This window comes from Gigantopelta aegis, chromosome 4, assembly GCF_016097555.1.
Source record: "Gigantopelta aegis isolate Gae_Host chromosome 4, Gae_host_genome, whole genome shotgun sequence".
Classification (NCBI taxonomy): domain Eukaryota; kingdom Metazoa; phylum Mollusca; class Gastropoda; order Neomphalida; family Peltospiridae; genus Gigantopelta; species Gigantopelta aegis.
Window position 1 is genome coordinate 62,738,434 of NC_054702.1, and position 22,365 is coordinate 62,760,798.

General features: G+C 34.9%; 1 protein-coding gene across 1 annotated transcript; it reads left to right on the forward strand.

Annotated features, from left to right (window-relative positions):
* Positions 1-62: 62 nt before the first annotated feature.
* On the forward strand, positions 63-21,590 carry LOC121370891 (3'(2'),5'-bisphosphate nucleotidase 1-like). The gene is made up of 7 exons (XM_041496422.1): positions 63-189; positions 1,300-1,401; positions 4,533-4,643; positions 7,562-7,610; positions 8,947-9,090; positions 15,842-15,987; positions 16,719-21,590. The coding sequence occupies exons 1-7, from the start codon at positions 67-69 to the stop codon at positions 17,007-17,009; spliced, it is 966 nt and encodes a 321-aa protein (XP_041352356.1). The 5' UTR covers positions 63-66; the 3' UTR covers positions 17,010-21,590.
* The last annotated feature ends 775 nt before the right edge of the window (positions 21,591-22,365 follow it).

The window sequence follows — 22,365 nt, forward strand, 5'->3', positions numbered from 1 at the left end:
GTTGCGCTGTATAAATAGTGAAAATCCGAAATGTAAATAAACAGTCTATTGTTTACTGACAACAACATGGCTGCTGAAACTTTCCCTCTTTTGATGCGAATAGTTTCTGCATCTGTATCAGTATCTAAACGGGCCGGAAATATTATAAGAGATGTTTTGAAAAAGGGAGAACTTGGGATTGTTGAAAAGGTTTTGGAAATAATCTATTTTGGTTCTGTTAGCAGTTAGACCGGCACCTCAAACATGCCTCTTCAAGAATGAAATACAAATACAAATAGCTGTTGCAATGTTGACTCAATGACTGAAGGGTCTAATTTCAACAAAACCTACCAGATTGCTGAGAATGTTATGACCTATAAACAACTTTTCTGACCAATTTTAATGTCAGTTAAATTGGTAAAATATCTGACTGTCCCGTCCCCCATCCATTGTTGTCTTAAGGTTAGCTTTTGGGTTGGGTTTACAGGAGTAGCTGAAGAATGTCAATATTAGACTACAACATGCATTCAATCTCTTCATAACAGAAAATGATATGAATATTAACATTCGTTGGTTGATTTTGACAATAAAACATTATTATGGTAAAACATTTCGTAAAATAGATTGTACATTACAATGCACGTGTGCAGTTACTCGAGGATAAACTTCGCCTTGTTATCATGTGGACGAAATTCACTTCGATTTTGCAAAGTTTAAAAAAAAAATCCTTACTCCATCGATAATATGTTCACAGAAAATGGACCGCAACCATGTTAATTAACTAGAAATATCACTAATCAAGATTTTCAAAACAAAATGTTCCCTGTCCTCTTATGTAAGAAACCCATATAGAAGTATTTCATTGATGCATACTGTTGTAAACTTGATAAACTTCTCAAGTCTGTGTTAAGCAGGTCTAAAAATTGACAACTCTCCGTCAGCTATTAATGATAGTACTCAAACTAAAACAAACTTCCTGCACTCAAAAAAGACTAAAGTCCCAGTTGTGCCCAAATTAGTGAGATCTAAAACCCTGAAATCTTAAATTCCTTGAAAAAGGAGCCATGCCTATTGAAAGACGTGGGCCAATTTCTGTCAAATACAGTGCATAAAAGTGATAATGTGCAAAATTATTGAGTTTTTTAAACATTGCAGTATATTGGTTTATTGTAGCAGTACTAGTCTACTGTTGACATACAAGATTTGTAAAAGATTTTAAAACAGAAAGTAAATTATTCAACTGTATCATATTAACCTGTTCTTGGTCACATAGTGTGCAGATAATATATGTCATTATTATTTTGATTTTTTAAATTTTAGGGTAAAAATGACCTTCAGACTGAGGCAGACAGATCAGCACAGCGATGTATTGTGGCTTCACTACACAGACAGTTTCCAAAGGTGGCCATATTTGGAGAAGAGGTAACTCAGTTTGGACTTAGTGGTTATGGTAATTTTCTGGTCATCTGAACTTTACTTGAAAGAAAATGGTACCACAAGGTAACATTCTGCAGCTTTTTTTGAATGACCTACTTATGTCCACAACTTCAATATGTCTTTAGTTTCTAAAAATAACTCCTTTTTTTTTGTCTATGACTCACCAGGCTTTCATATACTTACCTTGGTTTGACACCTAATAGTAATAGCTGATACATATTTCATTCTCTGATAATAATAATAATTCATTAATATTAGCATTTGGTCCCAAATATTATCGTCTTTTTATAGACTATCACCACCTATTGTGCTACTGTATAAACCCCTCAAAACTGGGCCCCTGAAAACTAGACATGTTTTATGGTTTCATGGTTCATCCATCTTTTGGTACTAAAATGTAACCCTCTAAAACCGGAGGAGACCAATGTTAATCATTATGGAACCCCTAATTGCTCCAAATATGTCCTCAGCCAATTATGTGATAAAAATGCAGGCATCTCATGAAATGTTTCAAGTTCTTTGTTCGTATTTCTTCAACAGACTTTTCTTTGGATAAATTTATTTAACAAAATAAAGAGAAAGCAAGGATACAATTTTTTTTATTCTGCTGGGTTGACAATACCTTAATTTGTATATTATTAATTGTTTTTAATATGTTGGAACATACTGCGAAAATTTGCAGTGTTGAAATACCATGACAATTTTATCCACTATGTTGTTGTTTTTAGCCATTTTTTTTAACTTTTTTAAAATACAGAACACAATAATATAAGGTAATAGATATTATATATTATTAAAAGCCTTAAAGGAAACATGACACGAGACCATATTATAGCTCATTTTAAAAGAAAAATGATATAAAAATAATATACAAATAACTTTATAACAATAAAATACGTGTAGTCAACTTAAAATGAAGAAATTACGCTAATCAGTATCAAAGTACGATTTATGCATATTTCTTCGTGAGCGTTCGGAAAAAAAGGGAAGTGACGTCAGAGCCGCTGTACTCTTCCATTGTTGTTAACTGTTTATATATGGAGTAAGGGGCTTACGATCTTTTCAGTTCAACAGTGCCGTACTGCGCGGCCTTTGGGTGTAAAAATAAACAGTTTAAACGATCGGGATTGTCTTTTTATGGTTTTCACAAGGATGGTATCCTAAGAAAGACGCGTGTATTTTATCGCAAAAGAAAAGATTGGACACCAACACCGCATAGTACTTTGGTGTCGGCCCATTTACAGCCCGGAGCCCGAACGTTACCCGGAGACAAAAACAGTACTCGGTTGCGAATGCCGAGGTGTACATTGTACATATTTGGCACAAAGATACACCTCAGCATGATGTATTTATATATGTTAAAACAAAAATGTAGAATTTTTTTTTTTTTTTTTTTTTTTGAAAAAAAAGAAGATTTTTCATGTTAGGGCTGTAGGCCTACATAACAAAATCTGTATTCACCGTCCGAAGAAGGAAACGTCAACAAGTAATTAAATATGGCATATACAAACATGGGATTTGGCATGAGGATACATCTCAGTACGATGTATTTAAATATGTTTTTAAAAAATGTGTAGAAAACAACAATAATTTTAAATAATGTTTTTAATCTTCGGGCGGAATACGTCACAAAAACGTTCCTCATCGCCCGAAGCCCCAAAGCAACACGAAGTTCAATACAAAATAAACCATTACTGTCAGTGTCGAAATAACTATTATGTTTCATCCACGGGCTGACTTGAGAATCGGAGTGTTGTTTTAGTTAATTGGTCCTTTCTTTCCGTGGCCTGCACATGTGATTCCTGATTGGCAGGTGTATATTGCAGGGTTATCGACCAGGTAAGTGATTACCACGGTCTAGACATACGTACAAAATACATGCCAATTTTTTTAAGATCACAGGGTATTGTGGCGTAACCTGTCGCGACTATAGTACAATGTTAATGAACATTATCAGCCGCCCTGCTTCATTACTGTAAATAATGCTGTAAAACCCTTGATTAAGTAGACTTTCCCATCTAAAATTACAAAACTGACCAATTACGTAGTACCAAAGAAAAGAAAATTATCACTTGGATATCGTGAGTGGTCGTTTTTACTCTAACGAACCCTACCAATAGGCCTAATAATATGCTACTTTTTTTATGAGAGAAAAATACTATAACCCCATTTCGTTCTATTGATGCAAATAGAAATATATTTAGTTTAAAAGTTGATTATACTCTCAAGTGATTTATGTTGTTTTACAAGCCAGGTTAATGAAAGTGAAGCGCCTTGTCGTAAATTAGAGCGTTTGTTTACACTGTGCATACAGATTTCATTATGTACAGCCCGAACATAAAAAATGCGATATTTTCAACAAAAAAACAACCCAAAAAATGTTTGTCCTACATTTATATTTTTTACATATTTAAATACATCATATCGAGGTGTATCTTTATGCTAAATATGAACAGTATACACCTCGGCATTAGCATCCGAGTTTTGGTTTTGTCTCCGGGTTACTTTCGGGCTCCGGGCTGTAAATTGGTCGACCGGTCTGGTCTGGCACCATCAGTTTCTCCACCCTCTGACTAGCTATCCGTTTTTTTCTTCAGTATCACTGTTGTAAGTAAATGTGTGTCTTTCTTCATTTACTAACAGCTCATATTGATACGGCAAAACGTTTTGCGAACGAACACTCATTGTTTTGGTAAGCTGTGCAAGTCTTAGATTCTTTATGAGTGGTACGGACTAATGCTTTTAAGTGTAAGGCTTCAGATCAAGCGACGCGTCTCTGACGTCACAGACCTCAAACTGCCCTGCTCATTAAAGTTCGGCAATTTCCGCTAAGAGCTCGTATCTGGGGTTCTTTTATGGAGATATTTTAAGTAATTAATTTTGTATAAAAAATTTTTTTAGGTGATTCAATTTATAATTAATTGTACATGGTTGGTGCCAAATATGGTTTACGTGACATGTTTCCTTTAATAAACCGGCTACCCCACAAAACCAGACTTTTTACTTGGTTCTTTGAGTATCTGGTTTAGTAGGAGTTTGATATGGGTTTTCCAAACTACTTAGCATTTACAAGCAAGCCATCATGTCTCTATCATTCTAGTTTTGTGTTATTTTAGCAACTCAGTCCATATGAAAAAATAGATGAATCGATGATAGAAGCAGGATTTGCTGAAGAAGTCCTAAAAGAAACCTGCCCAGAAAACTTGCGAAAAGTTGAAGATGAGGAGGTAAGTGACGGCTTGCGCTCTTTTTTTTTTTTTACATGATACATCAATAGTGGGTTCATTATTAATTATTTTAAGTAGGGAGCCTATATAAAAAGCATTAGATGGTGATGGTTTAGTCTGTTGTATCAGCATGCCACTTACTAATGAATATTCAGGCATCCAAACTATGTTGTGATAGATTACAGTTGAATGTTATTGTTGTGGCATTATGTTGTGACTTGACTCCGGATTTCAAAACGTTGTATAAGCACTTGCCCAGATATTACTAACATCTGTGGAAATTTTTTTTCTCCCACACCTAGCCATGCAAGACAGACCCATTCCATGACGTCAGCCCATGCAGAATAAATCTGTCTTACATGGGCTATGATGTCATTGAATTTAACTTGGGGAGTATTACGGTGTTGGTAATATATAACGTCATATCAATGTGAGTTGGTTAGTTTTAGATTGATATTTTGTTGTTAAAACCTTCATTATAAAAGCTATTTTGTTAATTTGTAGTGTTAAATTTTATTTAACACATGAAACAGACATGGCAAATATGATAAGTGTTGTTTATTTATGATAAAATGGTCAAATAAAGAAGTTACTATTTCAACCATCTTTGTTTGTTTGTGTAAAATTATGGTTTATTTATCGAAGATGGGAGAAAAAGACTCTTATCATATGCAGCCTCGTCCCGAGTAGAAATTTTCACCATCTCAAGTGTACTTTTTTTTTTTATCCCACATGACCACATATGATGGAATCTATTAAGCCCTAATCAGTGTTTCTGTTCATACTTTGGTCCAACCAGAGGGGAATATAGGTTTCGTGTCCATCCATCTGTTCATCCGTCTATCCCACATGTTTTTTGCAGAAGGCTTTGAGATATTGAGATTTATGTATAGTTTTATCATGTACTGTTGCAAATCAAGTTTGACTTTCATGACGATTTATTCATTTTTGACGGAGTTATGGCTCTTGAACTTAGAAGATGTCAAAATTTGTTTTCCCAGAAGACCTTTAGATATTGAGCTGAAATTTTGTGTATACGGTTTATCACATACTGTTACAGATCAAGTTTGAATTTCATGGTGATTTACCCACTTTTCAGAGTTATTGCTCTTGAATTTAGGAGATACGAAAAATTGCTGGGCTCGATAGCGGACATGTATTGCTCTATCAGTACTCTCAAAATGCTTGTTAATTCAGTTAACTGCTAAATCCAATCAAATACTAAATGAAAATGCAAGTTTTTTAAAACCAGCGTATGGTTATTTTGTTCACTGGTTGATAGATGTTTTATGCAGTCTGTGATGATCATACATGTACATGTATCAGAGTTCGATAAATCCGCTAGCCCGACGCCTGTGGCTAGTGATTTTTAAGTTCGGGCTAGTGAGAAACGCAAAACCACTAGCCCGCAGGGCTAGTGGTTTCTACCCCCCTCCTTATCGCTTTTTTTTTCTTTTTCTCTCGGGTGAAATTTTTTCGTTTAATAAATTTGATTGTGACGTTTGTCATCGAATAATATCAACGCAATCAGTATATAATAATAATCAACTTGAACTAGGTCTGCAAACTGCAGTAACATGCTATCTCTACATCACCACAGTTACAGCATGCATTGTTTACTTTTCCCTTTCAAGTTTCTGGCACAGGAAATAAGTCTAATGACATGCGTGTTTTGATTGGTTGGACACGTCACGTGGTAGCTAATCTCGCAAATATGTTTTAGGCTGACAACTTGGAAATCACCAATCGCGACGACAGGTTAATCTCAATCAAGTAAACCCCCAGTCATGCTTTGAATATCAGTGTTTGTTTTATTTACCTATTGTTTTCTAATTTAACGTTTCGCTGACATGTGTTTATCGGCAATCAGGAGAACAATTTACTTTAATGGTAACCGCACATGCAATGACTCTGCTTGGCCTATTACGTGTAGCGGTCTGGATAATGCATCACAGCTGCCGATACAAGATGATACCTCTTTTGTTCATCAATTAACAACGGATTAGATGTCACCGTTATATTCTTTTGATATCGGTCTGACACGGGGATAATGCCCTGTATTTGAGCAATTGACATCACCGTTCCTGGCGACATAAATAATAGGGCCCTAAATGTATAACCCAATATCGAATACACTGAACCATCTATTACTGTGTGTCACAATGTCGTACCCTCATTTAAATTTAATTATTTTGATAGAGGGTTTAAATATCAACCATGAGTTTGCTCAATTATTTTTCACCGGGGGGAGGGCAAATGCGAAAACGGAACAATGACGATGGATCACACTTTACAAAAAACCAAACGTACAACACGACAAAAAACCTGAAAGTTACAACATGATATAACTATAAGTGTTTGTTTTATTTTACTGTTATACTCGTAAATGTGTAATGTTACAAAAATTATATAAAAATCCAACTATAATTGATCAGGAATTTGGGCTAGTGCTTTATCTTGGTGGGCTAGTGGTTTTCACAAACCCACTAGCCCTGTGGCTAGTGACTTTTCAAAATATTTGTCATACTCTGCATGTATGTATACCAATGCATATAAATTAATTTAGCTGAAAATTTTGTATTTAAAGCAGGGCTCTCATTGGAAAGAATTTTGTTTTAGACAGTTTTCAAATATTCTGCAGAGTATTTTAAAAAAACCCCAATATCACTCTTACTTCCCATCACTCCCCTGAGATAATTCAAAGTGAGAACCTTTTACCTCCCCTTAGCATGTGAATTTATATGGTATCGATATGGTAATATCTTAAATTGCTCGCCATAAGCATAAGTTTATTGGAGCAATTATCACTCCATTCAATTGTTTTCATATCAGGATTTAACTATTGTAGTTATAACTTGATGTAGCCCATGTTAATTTGATCTGTCCATGTATCACCAGTCTTTGTGTGTTGCTTGTAGATTGTGATATGGGTAGATCCTTTGGATGGAACATCAGAATTTACACAAGGTGAGATGTTGCAAAGTTAAACTGTAATCTGTAATATTGTTGGGATTAATGCATATTATTATATGGGTTTTTTTGTAGTTGTTTGTATTTTCAGCCTGATTCTCACCTATGCATGACAAGCAAAATATTTGTAATAGAAAATGTTTTGTATATGGGCCAGTCTTTATTCTGATGTATGGAGGGTTTAGATTATAAATTGTTCATAATACATGCATAGTACATGTCTGGATCATAGTCTAATATTTTATTGTAATAGATGTTTATGATGAATAGACTATTCATACTATTTTGCCAGTCCACTTCATTTATTAATTAAATATTGTTTAAAAAATACTATTTTAAGTCTAGCATTTTTGAGGTTCTTTGAAAGCAAGAGGAATCCATGCTAAAAAACCTATTAGAACTTGTCCTTGACTGAAAGCCATTTAAAAAAAAAAAACCTACCTAGTGAACGAAAGTTTGATGAAACTACTACATACAGTGTAAAAACAGCTTTATAGTAAGTTTTACCAATCGTTAGTCAAATAAGTTGAGCATTTTGTTACTGTTCATGTGTATGATGAGATTGCCACCTGATACTTTGCCCCAATAATTTAAGGCATCTTTCTGCTACATGTTGGATATATTTTGTGGAGAGCTTGCAGGGTTTTGTTAATCGGTTAACGTCTGGCCTGGTGCTTATAAAACGTTTAGAGTCTAGACACTAATATCATGACAACGCCATACAAATTGTATGTGTGTGACATCATTAGAGATTGAGTCTGGACTAAACATTTTATAAGCACAGGCCCAGGGTATAGTTTGGTTAAGTTTCTCAAATTAAGTAAGCATGTTTGAACTTTCAGGATATATGCATGTTAATACCTAACAAGCAAATCAATGGCTTAAAATTGTTTCCATAACTTGATCAGGTGGTTAGCAAGGATGTGCATTGTAACAAGTATGTTGTTACTCCAGAAATTGTGTTCTTTGGTGATTTTGATGTTTATCCCATCTTTCCTCTTTCAGGGGCAGGATTTAGCTTAGTTGGTTGAGTGCTCACTTAAGGTGCTTGGTCGCTGGATTGAACCACCTTTGTGGATCCATTCAACTGATTGGTTATTTTTTTTATTCCAACCAATGCACCACAACTGGTCAAAGGCCGTGATATGTGCTTTCATGTCTGTGGGAAAGAGCACATAAAAGATCCCTTCCTGCATTAGAAAAAATGTAGCAGTTTTGCTGTGATGACTAGTCAGAATTACCAAATGTTTGACATCCATTAGCTGATGATTAATTAATCAGTGTGCTCTAGTGGTGTCATTAAAGAAAACAAACTTCTTCTTTCCTCTTTCAGGTCTGCTTGACCATGTTACGGTGTTGATAGGTATTGCTGTGAAGGGCAAGGCCATGGCTGGAGTGATCTACCAGCCTTACTTCAACTACCAGGCTGGCCCAGATGCTACTGTTGGACGATGTATCTGGGGTGTTATAGGACTGGGTGAGTAGTGAACAAAGTCATACATACCTCAGTGACAAGGTCCATCCAGGTGTTATAGGACTGGGTGAGTAGTGAACAAAGTCATACATACCTCAGTGACAAGGTCCATCCAGGTGTTATAGGACTGGGTGAGTAGTGAACAAAGTCATACATACCTCAGTGACAAGGTCCATCCAGGTGTTATAGGACTGGGTGAGTAGTGAACAAAGTCATACATACCTCAGTGACAAGGTCCATCCAGGTGTTATAGGACTGGGTGAGTAGTGAACAAAGTCATACATACCTCAGTGACAAGGTCCATCCAGGTGTTATAGGACTGGGTGAGTAGTGAACAAAGTCATACATACCTCAGTGACAAGGTCCATCCAGGTGTTATAGGACTGGGTGAGTAGTGAACAAAGTCATACATACCTCTTTAGATTCATTCAATGAAAAAGGTCCATCCAGGTGCTATAGGACTGGGTGAGTAGTGAACAAAGTCATACATACCTCTTTAGATTCATTCAGTGACAAGGTCCATCCAGGTGTTATAGGACTGGGTGAGTAGTGAACAAAGTCATACATACCTCTTTAGATTCATTCAGTGACAAGGTCCATCCAGGTGTTATAGGACTGGGTGAGTAGTGAACAAAGTCATACATACCTCTTTAGAATCATTCAGTGACAAGGTCCATCCAGGTGTTATTGGACTGGGTGAGTAGTGAACAAAGTCATACATACCTCTTTAGATTCATTCAGTGACAAGGTCCATCCAGGTGCTATATGAGTGGGTGAGTAGTGAACAAAGTCATACATACCTCTTTAGATTCATTCAGTGACAAGGTCCATCCAGGTGCTATAGGACTGGGTGAGTAGTGAACAAAGTCATACATACCTCTTTAGATTCATTCAGTGACAAGGTCCATCCAGGTGTTATAGGACTGGGTGAGTAGTGAACAAAGTCATACATACCTCTTTAGAATCATTCAGTGACAAGGTCCATCCAGGTGTTATTGGACTGGGTGAGTAGTGAACAAAGTCATACATACCTCTTTAGATTCATTCAGTGACAAGGTCCATCCAGGTGTTATAGGACTGGGTGAGTAGTGAACAAAGTCATACATACCTCTTTAGAATCATTCAGTGACAAGGTCCATCCAGGTGTTATTGGACTGGGTGAGTAGTGAACAAAGTCATACATACCTCTTTAGATTCATTCAGTGACAAGGTCCATCCAGGTGCTATATGAGTGGGTGAGTAGTGAACAAAGTCATACATACCTCTTTAGATTCATTCAGTGACAAGGTCCATCCAGGTGCTATAGGACTGGGTGAGTAGTGAACAAAGTCATACATACCTCTTTAGATTCATTCAGTGACAAGGTCCATCCAGGTGTTATAGGACTGGGTGAGTAGTGAACAAAGTCATACATACCTCTTTAGAATCATTCAGTGACAAGGTCCATCCAGGTGTTATTGGACTGGGTGAGTAGTGAACAAAGTCATACATACCTCTTTAGATTCATTCAGTGACAAGGTCCATCCAGGTGTTATAGGACTGGGTGAGTAGTGAACAAAGTCATACATACCTCTTTAGAATCATTCAGTGACAAGGTCCATCCAGGTGTTATTGGACTGGGTGAGTAGTGAACAAAGTCATACATACCTCTTTTAGATTCATTCAGTGACAAGGTCCATCCAGGTGCTATAGGACTGGGTGAGTAGTGAACAAAGTCATACATACCTCTTTTAGATTCATTCAGTGACAAAGTCCATCCAGGTGTTATGGGACTGGGTGAGCAGTGAACAAAGTCATAAATTCCTCTTTAGATTCATTCAGTGACAAGGTCCATCCAGGTGCTATAGGGTGTATACTACCAAATCAAATCCCATAGACGACAATAGTATCATATGCGGCTAAAACTCCTACCTGCAACGTATCAACCGACATAAACGCCACGGATATAAATACTACCACCCCTTACACTTAAAGTGAATCAGAAAAAATGGGGGTCAAGCTGCTCGTTTCTGAGATAACGGGTAGCGTCTATGACTACCCTAGTTTCGCACAAAATTCGAGTACTTTTTTTTACAGGTACCCCATACATGTTTCAAGCACAAGGCTACTTGACACATTGGTACTAGATGAAATAAAATTGCACATTTATTTTACCCAGATGAAACTATTATTTTTTACAACCAACACACTCACATTTATAACCAATCACAGGACTTGTGGTGTTCACTTCTCTATCAAAAGTTGGGTGCACCTCGAACTTTGACCCAGCCGGAAGTTATTTGGTATAGTACTACCTATACTGATAACATACATTTTTCAAAAAGTGTCCAGCTATGTGTCTTTATGACAACCAGGATCTGGTGTATTCTGACATAAACTGACAACCTCACTGAAACTGTTGTTTCTACAGTGCAACCTAATATAATGTACACCTCAAAAAGCACATATATTGGATATAGTTTTGTACAAATGCAATATGTCATATTAAACAACAAAATGTTTTAAAATAAAACTCCTGAAGATATTTACTTTCAGTTGGGTGTGTGTACTCGGGTATATATGTAGAGACAACAAAGATAGTCAGAGTACCTCTACCCCTTTAAAGAATTCCATTAAAACACATGCACTTGATTGACCCCTAGATTATGAAGACCTTAACAGGCACATCAAAGAAATATCAGTATTAAAAAAATACACTGTCTGAGGAAGGAAACACAAACATGACTGTACCTGTATGAAGTAATGACTTAATGTCCTGAACATTAGTGTTGGGAGGAAATCCTGTATGCTGGGTGTGGGTGTCATCAAGTTACCAGGTGTGCGAATTTCAAATCCATCGGCCATGCTGATTTTCATAATGAACCATCAAAACTATTGGCAGCCACCAATATTCCTGACTATATTTTATTTATAGCCTACTGTAGTTGGAGGTTTTAATAGTTGTGATATCTGGAATAATCATGCAGCTTTAACACATTTATTTTTGATTAATTACTGAAAAAAAACAATTTTTAAATGACAAAATTACCCGAACATCTATTTTCTTGCATTATTTTCTAATCCGGATGAATACAATATGTACATTAGATGTATTCTTACAATCTGTAATCCAGCATTTTATTTAGCTAGTAACATTAGGTAATACAGCTTTAACAATAAAATAAATTATCAACTTAATCCAAGGCAGATAATCAGATCTGAAAAAATTGGTTCTGAATCTAGTATAAACTCAAAATGCTTTTCATGAGAGCTAACTAAGTGATTATTAAAAAAAAAAAATTATCTGGAGATCTAAGTATATGTTTAACAACCTTATTGTTATGTACAAATAAGAACAGAAGGCACAATAGTGACAACAAATTTAATTCTGTTTTTGGTAAAGTTTTTCTTAAAATTTACTTTAAATTTTGCATAAAACTACAAATTTGTCTAAAATATAATTTAGCACCCTATAAATATGTCAAAATGACAATAAAAATCAACTTCTTTACAAATTTGAGTTTTCAGAATTTCATACATAAAAAATTAACAATGTTAATGGAAACTAAAGACATTAACCCACTATTGGCACATGCTATTTTTAATATAAAAATAAATTGCTATTAAAATCTTAGTTCAGGTTGCTTATATATAATACCATATTTAAGAGCAGTTGTATATGGCAAGTCAAATACCATATAAAAAGAAATTACTGAAATCTTTACAGTATGAATTATAGGCCAAAACCAACTTTTCTTCAGTGCTAACTTTGATTCAAACTCCATTCAGAGCCATGTACAGAGATTATTGTCAAGGTCAAGGTCATTGTGAACTTGCATGATCGAGTGATGGCTAATTTATCAACCAGTATAGTTTAATTAAATAAAATAACAAAATCATAATATTTTTTATTATGCACTGAATATGTGCTATAGGGTGTATACTACCAAATCAAATCCTATAGACGACAATAGTAACATATGTGGCTAAAACTCCTACCTGCAACGTATCAACCGACATAAACGCCACGGATGTAAATACTACCACCCCTTACACTTAAAGTGAATCAGAAAAAAATGGGGGTCAAGCTGCTCGTTTCTGAGATAACGGGTAGCGTCTATGACTACCCTAGTTTCGCACAAAATTCGAGTACTTTTTTTTACAGGTACCCCATACATGTTTCAAGCACAAGGCTACTTGACACATTGGTACTAGATGAAATAAAATTGCAATTTTTTTTACCCAGATGAAACTATTATTTTTTACAACCAACACACTCACATTTATAACCAATCACAGGACTTGTGGTGTTCACTTCTCTATCAAAAGTTCGGTGCACCTCGCACTTTGACCCAGCCGGAAGTTATTTGGTTTAGTACTACCTATAGGAGTGGGTGAGCAGTGAACAAAGTCATACATACCTCTTTAGATTCATTCATTGACAAGGTCCATCCAGGTGCTATAGGACTGGGTGAGTAATGAACGTCATACATACCTCTTTAGATTCATTCAGTGACAAGGTCCATCCAGGGGCTTTAGGAGTGGCATGAAGAATTTGACAGCTGAAGTTGATTTTTAAAAAACCAATGAATATGCATGATACATACTGTAAATCATGTAATTAATACGTCATGATATTATTGCGTCCGTACATGAGTGAAAAAAAAATGCGTATTTTTATTAATGCGTTGGACAAAAGTCCACATCACATAAAAAACACAGTTGTGTTGTTATTATATTGTTTGGGCTTCATCTTTCATGTTAAAAGAAGTCAGTAGTTGTTTTCACAGCTACTACATAATCTGAAACTAATCGCCTGGTGGGTCGACCAGGAAGCCCTAATTACTTAAAGTGGTGTAATTAGTATAACTACACCTTATTGTATGCCTCGCACTTTTGTGTGGTGATTGCTTCTAATTAATCCACCAGTAGGAATAAAAGGTAAACGGGTCGCTATTACAGGGCACAATATTTCACGCGAACGCAGACGTATTATTCTAACAAATGTTTTAGACTGATTTTATACACTTGATGCGCAGCACAGGAATAGACGTTAACAAATGCGATATATTGCAACAGTGACAACTTGCGACCAGTCTAACTTAAATGCCATGTATAGAGTCGAGCCGATTGGTTTGAAGAAATACACACGGATTGTTGGTTGCGGTTATATAATTTTCTACTGTTTCATTTTTAAAGGAATATATTTAGTAATAAAATTTGTTGATTATAATTTGACAAATGTTCAAAACAGTTTAAATGTATACAGTAATCCAGAAGTGTAAGAAAATTTGAAAAATACTCACATCGCAAAATGAGCTTTTTAAAAACAAAACATTTGGAACATCACTGTATTATATAACCGCTATGATATTCCAGGAAAGTGAAAATAGAATGGCAACATCGAAACGAAGAAAGATTCTGGAAGTATTCACAAAAAGACATTTAACAAAAATAGTTTTTGTATTTTGTTTCATCTTTATATTATGAAAGTTTTATTTTATTTAGAAGTATTATAGTAAAATCCTGCAAATTTTTTGTATTGGGAATGAGACTAAACAAAATGCGTCAAGTTATTACTGCGTCGATGTGTTCGCCGCATTTTTTGCATTAATTACTTTCTCGCATTAATTTTATGATTTACAGTAGTTTAAAAATATTATTGGATAGAAATTCCCCAATGCTGCCATTCTTACTTTGTTTGGTAAAGCTGAACTTAATTCTTACTTCCGCTGTGCTAAAAATATCTCAGTAATAAGATACCAAGGCAATATTGTAAATTAGGAAAATATTGTCATAATTTTATTGCATTAGGACAGGTACCAAACTAAAATACATATATTCAAAAGATCACACTACAAACAAGAAATGCTGAGTTTTCAATAAATTTACATTTTTTTTAAATTTTAAATCTTACATTGATTAAACTAAAGAAGTTAGGATTCATTTTCAGTCAAACCAGTAGATGCTGTCCATGTTTTGTTGGTTGGTAGTAATATGTCCACCTCTTATACAGAACACCTTTACCAAAACAAAAAATTGACATAAAATAATACATTCTGTGTTGGCATTTTTATTGTTAATCTTTTTTTTAATGGTTTTATTGGAGAAAATATGTGTCAAGTAATTATTGTATTGATAACACAGTCACATTATTATAGGCCTGTCTGTGATGGGTCATATTATGGTATGGCATTGTACGTCCATCCGTCTGTTAACTTTTTCTTGTCCAGACCATATCTTGCATACAGATGCATACTGGACCATCAAACCTCACATGTAGGAACAACTTGAGGTGGCGATGTGTCGCGTACTATCACTAGATCACTATTTTATCTACATTTCATGGTCTACTGCACATAACAGTAAATCCTAGTCCGGACCATATGCATACAGGACTATCAAACCTAACATGTAGGAACAACTTGGGATGGTGGTGTATCACATACATTTACTAGGTCATAATTAGAATTGAATCATACTCGTAACATACTCATTAATATCTCTGGTTTTCCATCAAACTCCTGACGGGTGTATCATGTACCTCACTCGTACTCTTGATCATTTTGGTATCAGACTCACATTAATTTCATGGTTTACAGCAGTATGAACTCCACTGTTGATCTTATATCCAAGGCAGTTTGTGATTCCACTATGGGTTGAACAGTTGTAGGGTGGAATAAGATTAGTATCGTACAAATCAAAATGTTTTCTTTTTTTTAAATTCTTTACCAATCATGCACAGTACCTTTGATGTATAATATTTAATTCACAGGATCCTTTGGATTTGAGAAAAGATATCCACCAGAAAACAAGAACATAATTACAACCACACGATCTCATTCCAACAGAATGGTGACAGAAGCCGTTGAGGCTTGTGAGCCATCGGAGGTTGTAAGAGTCGGGGGAGCAGGTCATAAGGTCAGTCATCACCACAGTGCAGATTGTGCTGTTTTCCTTTGCATGTGAAAACTAGAACAAAAACATCTGCATTCAGTCATTGAAATAAGTCAACAAAATGGTGGATCAGGTTACTTGGGAGGTTACCACATGTCAAGAAAGTCAAGAAGGGTACTTCATCGTCCACAATATCTCATTAAAACTGCAGCCTCTAACTTCTGATCAGTGGTAGGTTGTTTGGGGGGGGGGGGGGGGGTTTATCAAATATACATACAAGTATTAGTACAATGAGAACAGCGATATGAATGAATAACAAATTATCTGGTATTGGATTTTATTGTAATAATAATGGGAATTGTAAACTTGATAAATTTGTCGTAACCCATAGGTTACCAGGTCTGTATTTTGTGGTAACCTGTATATGGGTTACCAGACACTATGATAAAACAAACGTTATTGTATTTTTTGTGTCTCAATCAGCGTTGGTGGGCCCATTTAGTTATTTCTCGTTCCAGTCAGTGCACCACAACTGGTATATCAAAGGTCGTGGTATGTGCTATCCTGTCTGTGGGATGGTGCATATAAAAGACCTCTTGCTACTAATTTTTTTTGAGGGGAGTAGTGATGACCCTACATTAATGAGTTTTTAATTTATTAAGGATTCTTATTGCAGCGTTTTGATATTAATTTTATTAATACAGTATGATTTTAGCTTGAATCTGTTGGTAATATTGTTGCCATTTTCTCTTTAGGTGTTATTGCTCATTGAAGGCAAAGTTCATGCGTATGTTTTTGCTAGCAAAGGCTGCAAAAAATGGGACACCTGTGCTCCTGAGGCAGTGCTCCATGCAATTGGTGGAACTCTCACAGACTTGTGTGGAGTGCCAATGCAGTACCACCACCAAGTACAGAAGGGAAACTTTGGTGGAGTGCTGGCAACTTTACAGAAGCATGAGTGGTACGTCAGCAAAATCCCCAATGAAATCAAAGATGCTTTCAGACAAGAACCAGATGGCGGGCCAGTTCAGATGACAAGACTTTAGACTTTGAGTATCATTCTGTTATTAATCTAGTTTATACATTGGTCCAGGCTACTGGAAGCAGTCCCAGCCAGTGAGATATTTAAAATTCTTATTTATTGTAGAATCTGAAAACCTAGTTGGTTGGATGATGAGTCCGATTTGGTTTTTGTATGTCAGTGTCAAAGTTCTGTGGTGGTTGTTGTGTTGTACTGTGATTATTTTGTAAATTATTTTTTATTCTAATTCAGCATATATGTTAGAACGAATCTAATTGGATCTTTACTAAAATTTGAGATGGTAAAAACCTTCCTTCTTTTTCTTTTTTTTTTGACTACAGATTTTAAAAGTCAAACTACATCATAAATTAAACAAAGAACTATGTAATGACATTAGGGAGATTTTACATATGGAATTGGTTAAATATTTAATAATTTTAAAGCCAGAAATAAAAATTTATTGATTTGGCTTTCTCAATATACGAGAGGTAAATAAACATCTCAAATTATATATGTTTATTGGGTTACCGTATGATGTCGTCAGCTGGTGACATTTGTAATGGTTATTTTTTTAATAGACAATCAGACAATTTGCTATCAAAATCAACAAAAAATGGTTAATTAGAATAGGGATAACCCTAATGTGTTTATTCTAGTCAACATGTATCACCAATAGAACGAAATTGGCAACAGTGAAAAGCATCAGCAAATTGGAAAACACAGTAGAGTTATCCCCAAACTGTTTGTACTCTTCTGTTTGTCTGTGTATCTAATCAGTTTTTAAATTATGTCAGGTGCAGGCTGTTTTGGATGTTTTTTGTTTTTTTAGTAAATCATGATCAAAACTGAAAGATCACAAAATGGGAATTTCCACATTTTCTGGTTTGTCTGTTGGTGCTTCGAAATTATAAATTCTGAGAAATAGTGACCCAAATATACCACAAAAGTGTCAATAGTTACTAAACAATAAAAAACAGAATTGTAATTTTGTCTTAATAGAGACAACATATCCTTGATTTTGCATTTTAAAAAATATATTGTCTTCACTTCATTCTTTCAAAACATGTTTTTGGTTTATGCATTGTTATGTAGGGTATATACTGGTACAGACATTTAAAAAAAAGAAAGCAAATTAAATTGTGCTGTTTGAAATTATGATGTACAGTGAAACCCCGCTATTGCGACCATCAGCAGGACTTATTAAAATTTGTCTTAATAGTGGGATGGTCCTAATACCAAATTACCAACATTCAAAATGATGATTGTTTGGTAAATATTGATTGTGAATTTTATGCCCACCATTCATTTTGGTTGCCGTCAGTAATGTGTAAACTGATTAAAAAAAATTGACGATGACAGTGTACCCGGTATTAACATTTACATTAAAATACAAGAATAATCAATTGTCAAACCTGCTTCAGTTATTTGTGAGCATGGACTGTTCTTTTTCTTAATTATTACACAATAGAAATTAACAACTGTCTAAACAAATGACACCCTCCTGACGTTTTAGGACATCCAGTGTCCCAAAGGTAATACAAACACATGAATTCTGTTTCACTTGGCAGCTAATCATTGCATTTGTTGTCAGTTTCTGTGAGCAGTAAAGTTCTAGGATGGTGTGACATTTGCTTTTATAAAAAAAAACATGTTACTCTGTGTAAATGTTAGGGTACTTTTAAACATTATTGTGAGCAAGTTATACAAAAACATAACTGTGCGTCGTACCTTCCAAAAATTAACTATGACTTCCTAGTTCAAAAGGAATACCTTTTTCTTTCGAACTAAATAAATATAAGACTATTTCATTGCTGGTTTGAGCAATTAATTTTAACACCATAGCCTGGAAAAGTACAATTAAATGCTGTGGTCGCATTAATGGGGTTCAAATGCACTGAAAACGAACATTGGGTCTGACTTTACTGGTCATAGTCCATAGTATCAGGGTGATCTTAATACTGGGGTTGTACAACAACATATTAAGGAACTTTTCTGGTCTTTAAAATATTGGTCTTTATAGCAGGGTGGTCTTAAAATGGGGTAGTCATTAGATGGAATTTTACTGTAATAACAACTTTTTAAAAAATTACTAAGTAGACAATATACAGACAAACCCAGTGTATTTATATAAATCTTTAATTTGGAAGCATAAATGCCACGTCACACTGGAATACATTGTTACTATGCATGATGTGAAGGATTGTGTGCATGTGATAATATGATTAAATATTTTTAATATTTTGCACTTAAAGGCGATGCATGTCATGTTATAAAGAATACAACTTGAAAAAATATTGGTGCATCTTATAAAACAAGAAAACATAGCTACTCCATCATAATAACCCATTTGCTCTGAATGTGTGTCATAAAACTACATATGAGAATCCATAAATGTCAGAATATCTTTATTGTCTCCTCACGTTTTTAGTGAACTATCTTGTATATTTTTTTGCATGTACTGCTTTTTTTCATGTTGCAGCATTTTCAAATTTCTTTGAAGTAAAATAAACAGATATTATGAAAAATAAAACATAGCACGTTACTTGTTACTGAGGGCACACATCATTTATTATCTAATTATGATATCAGTTTGTTTTTGGTTTTGCTTAACATTTTACTGGTCAGTCATCAGTTTAAATTTGACTGCTCTAAAATACTTACAGTGAAACCTCTCAAGACCGGACCTTCTGTAAACCAGAATTCTCTCAAAACTGGATGTTTCTCACGGTCCCCTTTTAAATATCAGTACAAAAGAGAACCTCTCTAAACCGGATACCCCTTAAAACTAGACTTTTTACTTGGTCCTGAGCATGTCCGGTTTAGGGGGGTTTCACTGTAGTTTTAACATTTTAATTAAACATATGCTAGCCATTGTTATTTTTTGTATAGTTTTGGGTGTAAAATGTAATCCAAATCCTTTAAGGTGTAGTCATTAATTTTAAATTTGGATATTTACAAAATCAAAAATATGTACCTGTTTTTTGTTTTTTTAAATTTATATTCTGAATGGTTTCAAATTACTTTGATACATTTTTATTATACAAGTTGTATTTTCTCAGATCAATTTGTTAACTTCCTTGCATATATTTATCCACTTTGTAGTTTTATAGTTATACTGTTAAATTTTGCACCCCTCTGTGTAACTTGTTTGTCGGTGTCTTGTATTACGGCATACAGGTGTCTGTGGTGGTGCTGCATTCTACAAGAAAATCATACATATTCATATTGCTCAAATTTGATGGTTATTTTTATAGCACAACAAATGTTAACATTTATCATTATTTTTAAAAGAGGAAGAGTAAATTGTAAATGTTTTTATTGCTAAACCTTTCATGGTGTCAATAAATTAACAACCTAATAATCAAAAATATGTTTCATCTATACACTTTATGACAGTTTGATTGGTTGAACAATTTTTATTCTCATTACAACGAGTATCAGAATTTTGGAAAACTTTAAGGAAGGTTAACCGCCCAAAATTCAATCACACATTATTAATCCACAAGATTTTGTGCATTTCGAAGAATGTTATTTACCATTACTTGCAGTTCATTCATTCTCCACTGATTTTTGAAGTGTATACCTTTTGTAGTGTATGGTGTATGATTTTAGTGGAAAGTCTTCCATACTTGTTAAAAATGTTATCTTTGCTTTATTTTATAGTAAGCATTATTATTTCTTAGCATTTTTTGCAAAAATTTGCATTCCACATTATGTAATACTGTACTGTAGTCCTGTTGAAGTCGTTCTTCAGTTTGAAACAATGTTGTATTTGAATTTATTTAACATTACAAGCATCATCTATAAATATGCTTCAATGTCAAGTACACTGGAGAGTGGTAATGAAAAAATCTTGTGATGAAAACACCCCAGCCAAAACTAGTGCCTGTCCACAGATCACTGAGTGCAAAAAGGCAAAGCAATAACTGCTTCAGATAGAGCTCGAAGCAATTTTTCCCAAATGTAATAATTCAGCCAATTATGGTGAGTGCTGTTGTATTGGAATACTAGATATTTGTTTTGTTTGCATTATATATATATATATATATATATATATATATATATATATATATATATATATATATATATATACACACACACACACACACACATACATATATGTACATGTAAAAGTGTGCATATGACGAACAAGGTGGAGGTGCTGGAGGTGTGCACCCCTCCCAAATTTCGAGGAGTCCTGAAAAATCCAGTGTTTATCAAAATTGACAAATGAATGCAATGAATTTTTTACGTTTTAGTGGGAGACCTGTATTATCATGGGCAGTTTGGTGTTCAAGAAGATTGCGATATAGATTACAAGAACAGTGAGATTTATCACTTTCCATTACCGCTCTTCAGGGTGATTAGGCCTTCGGTCACATTGTTTTGCTTTTGAAGTTATGTTGCTTACAAAAACTAGGAAGAAGTTATGAAAAACACCTAGTGATGGTTATGGATATTACAGTGTTTTTAAGAGTATTGAGTTTTTGATATAATATATATGTATACAACAGAATATTATATTTATTATTTAGATCATAGATTCCAATAAGCATTTTTTAGATTTTTATTTTCATTAAAAGAATAAAGTAAAAATTGATGTTGACATGTCTTAATTGTTTTGTGCTATTTACTGGTACATAGTGTACAATGTTCTTATTGGGTTAGGTCAGGCTCTATTTGTTTCATTTCTGAAAACAAAATATTTTAAAGCTCAAGTGTAAATATTTTTAATAACAAAATATTTCATTGGTGGAAGAGGTACCCATGTGATATTTATTGTCGTTGTTTTCTTCTTTTCGTTTGCTTGTTGACTACATGTTGAGGCCATCAGTGACTATGAACGATACTGTTCTCTGTAGATCACTTGTGCCATACAGCTTCTTCTGGAGAGTTGTTGTAGTTGTCCAGGTAGTCTCCCTCAGCTGCTGTAGGTTTATGCAGTCTTGGATGACATGTTCGGTTGTTTGTTCTGCTTCTCTACAGAAGCAGATGGAAGGTGCCAGCTGGAACCTCTTATGCATATGCTGGGTACTTCCTTGTCCTCTGGCTCTGCGAGACAGTCGGGAAGGACTTTCAGTAGCTGAGGATGGGTCCCCTCGAGTTAAGGAGCCCAGTGCTGCACCTGCCTGGTGAGTCATCACAGGGTGAGCACCGATGTCCAGAAATGTAGTCATAATAGCTGTTGATGCATGGTATTGTAGTCTATTAGAGCACACCATGGCCAAATACCTCCGACTTCAGCACTCTAGGTTTCTGTTAGGGTTACCTCACCCCTTAGTCCATATCAGTCTAGCCTCTACCCATTGACCAGTCCAGCTTGGGTGTCCCGAATAGAAGCCAAAGCTTCTGTTGGCATAACTCTCCGAGACATACAAGCC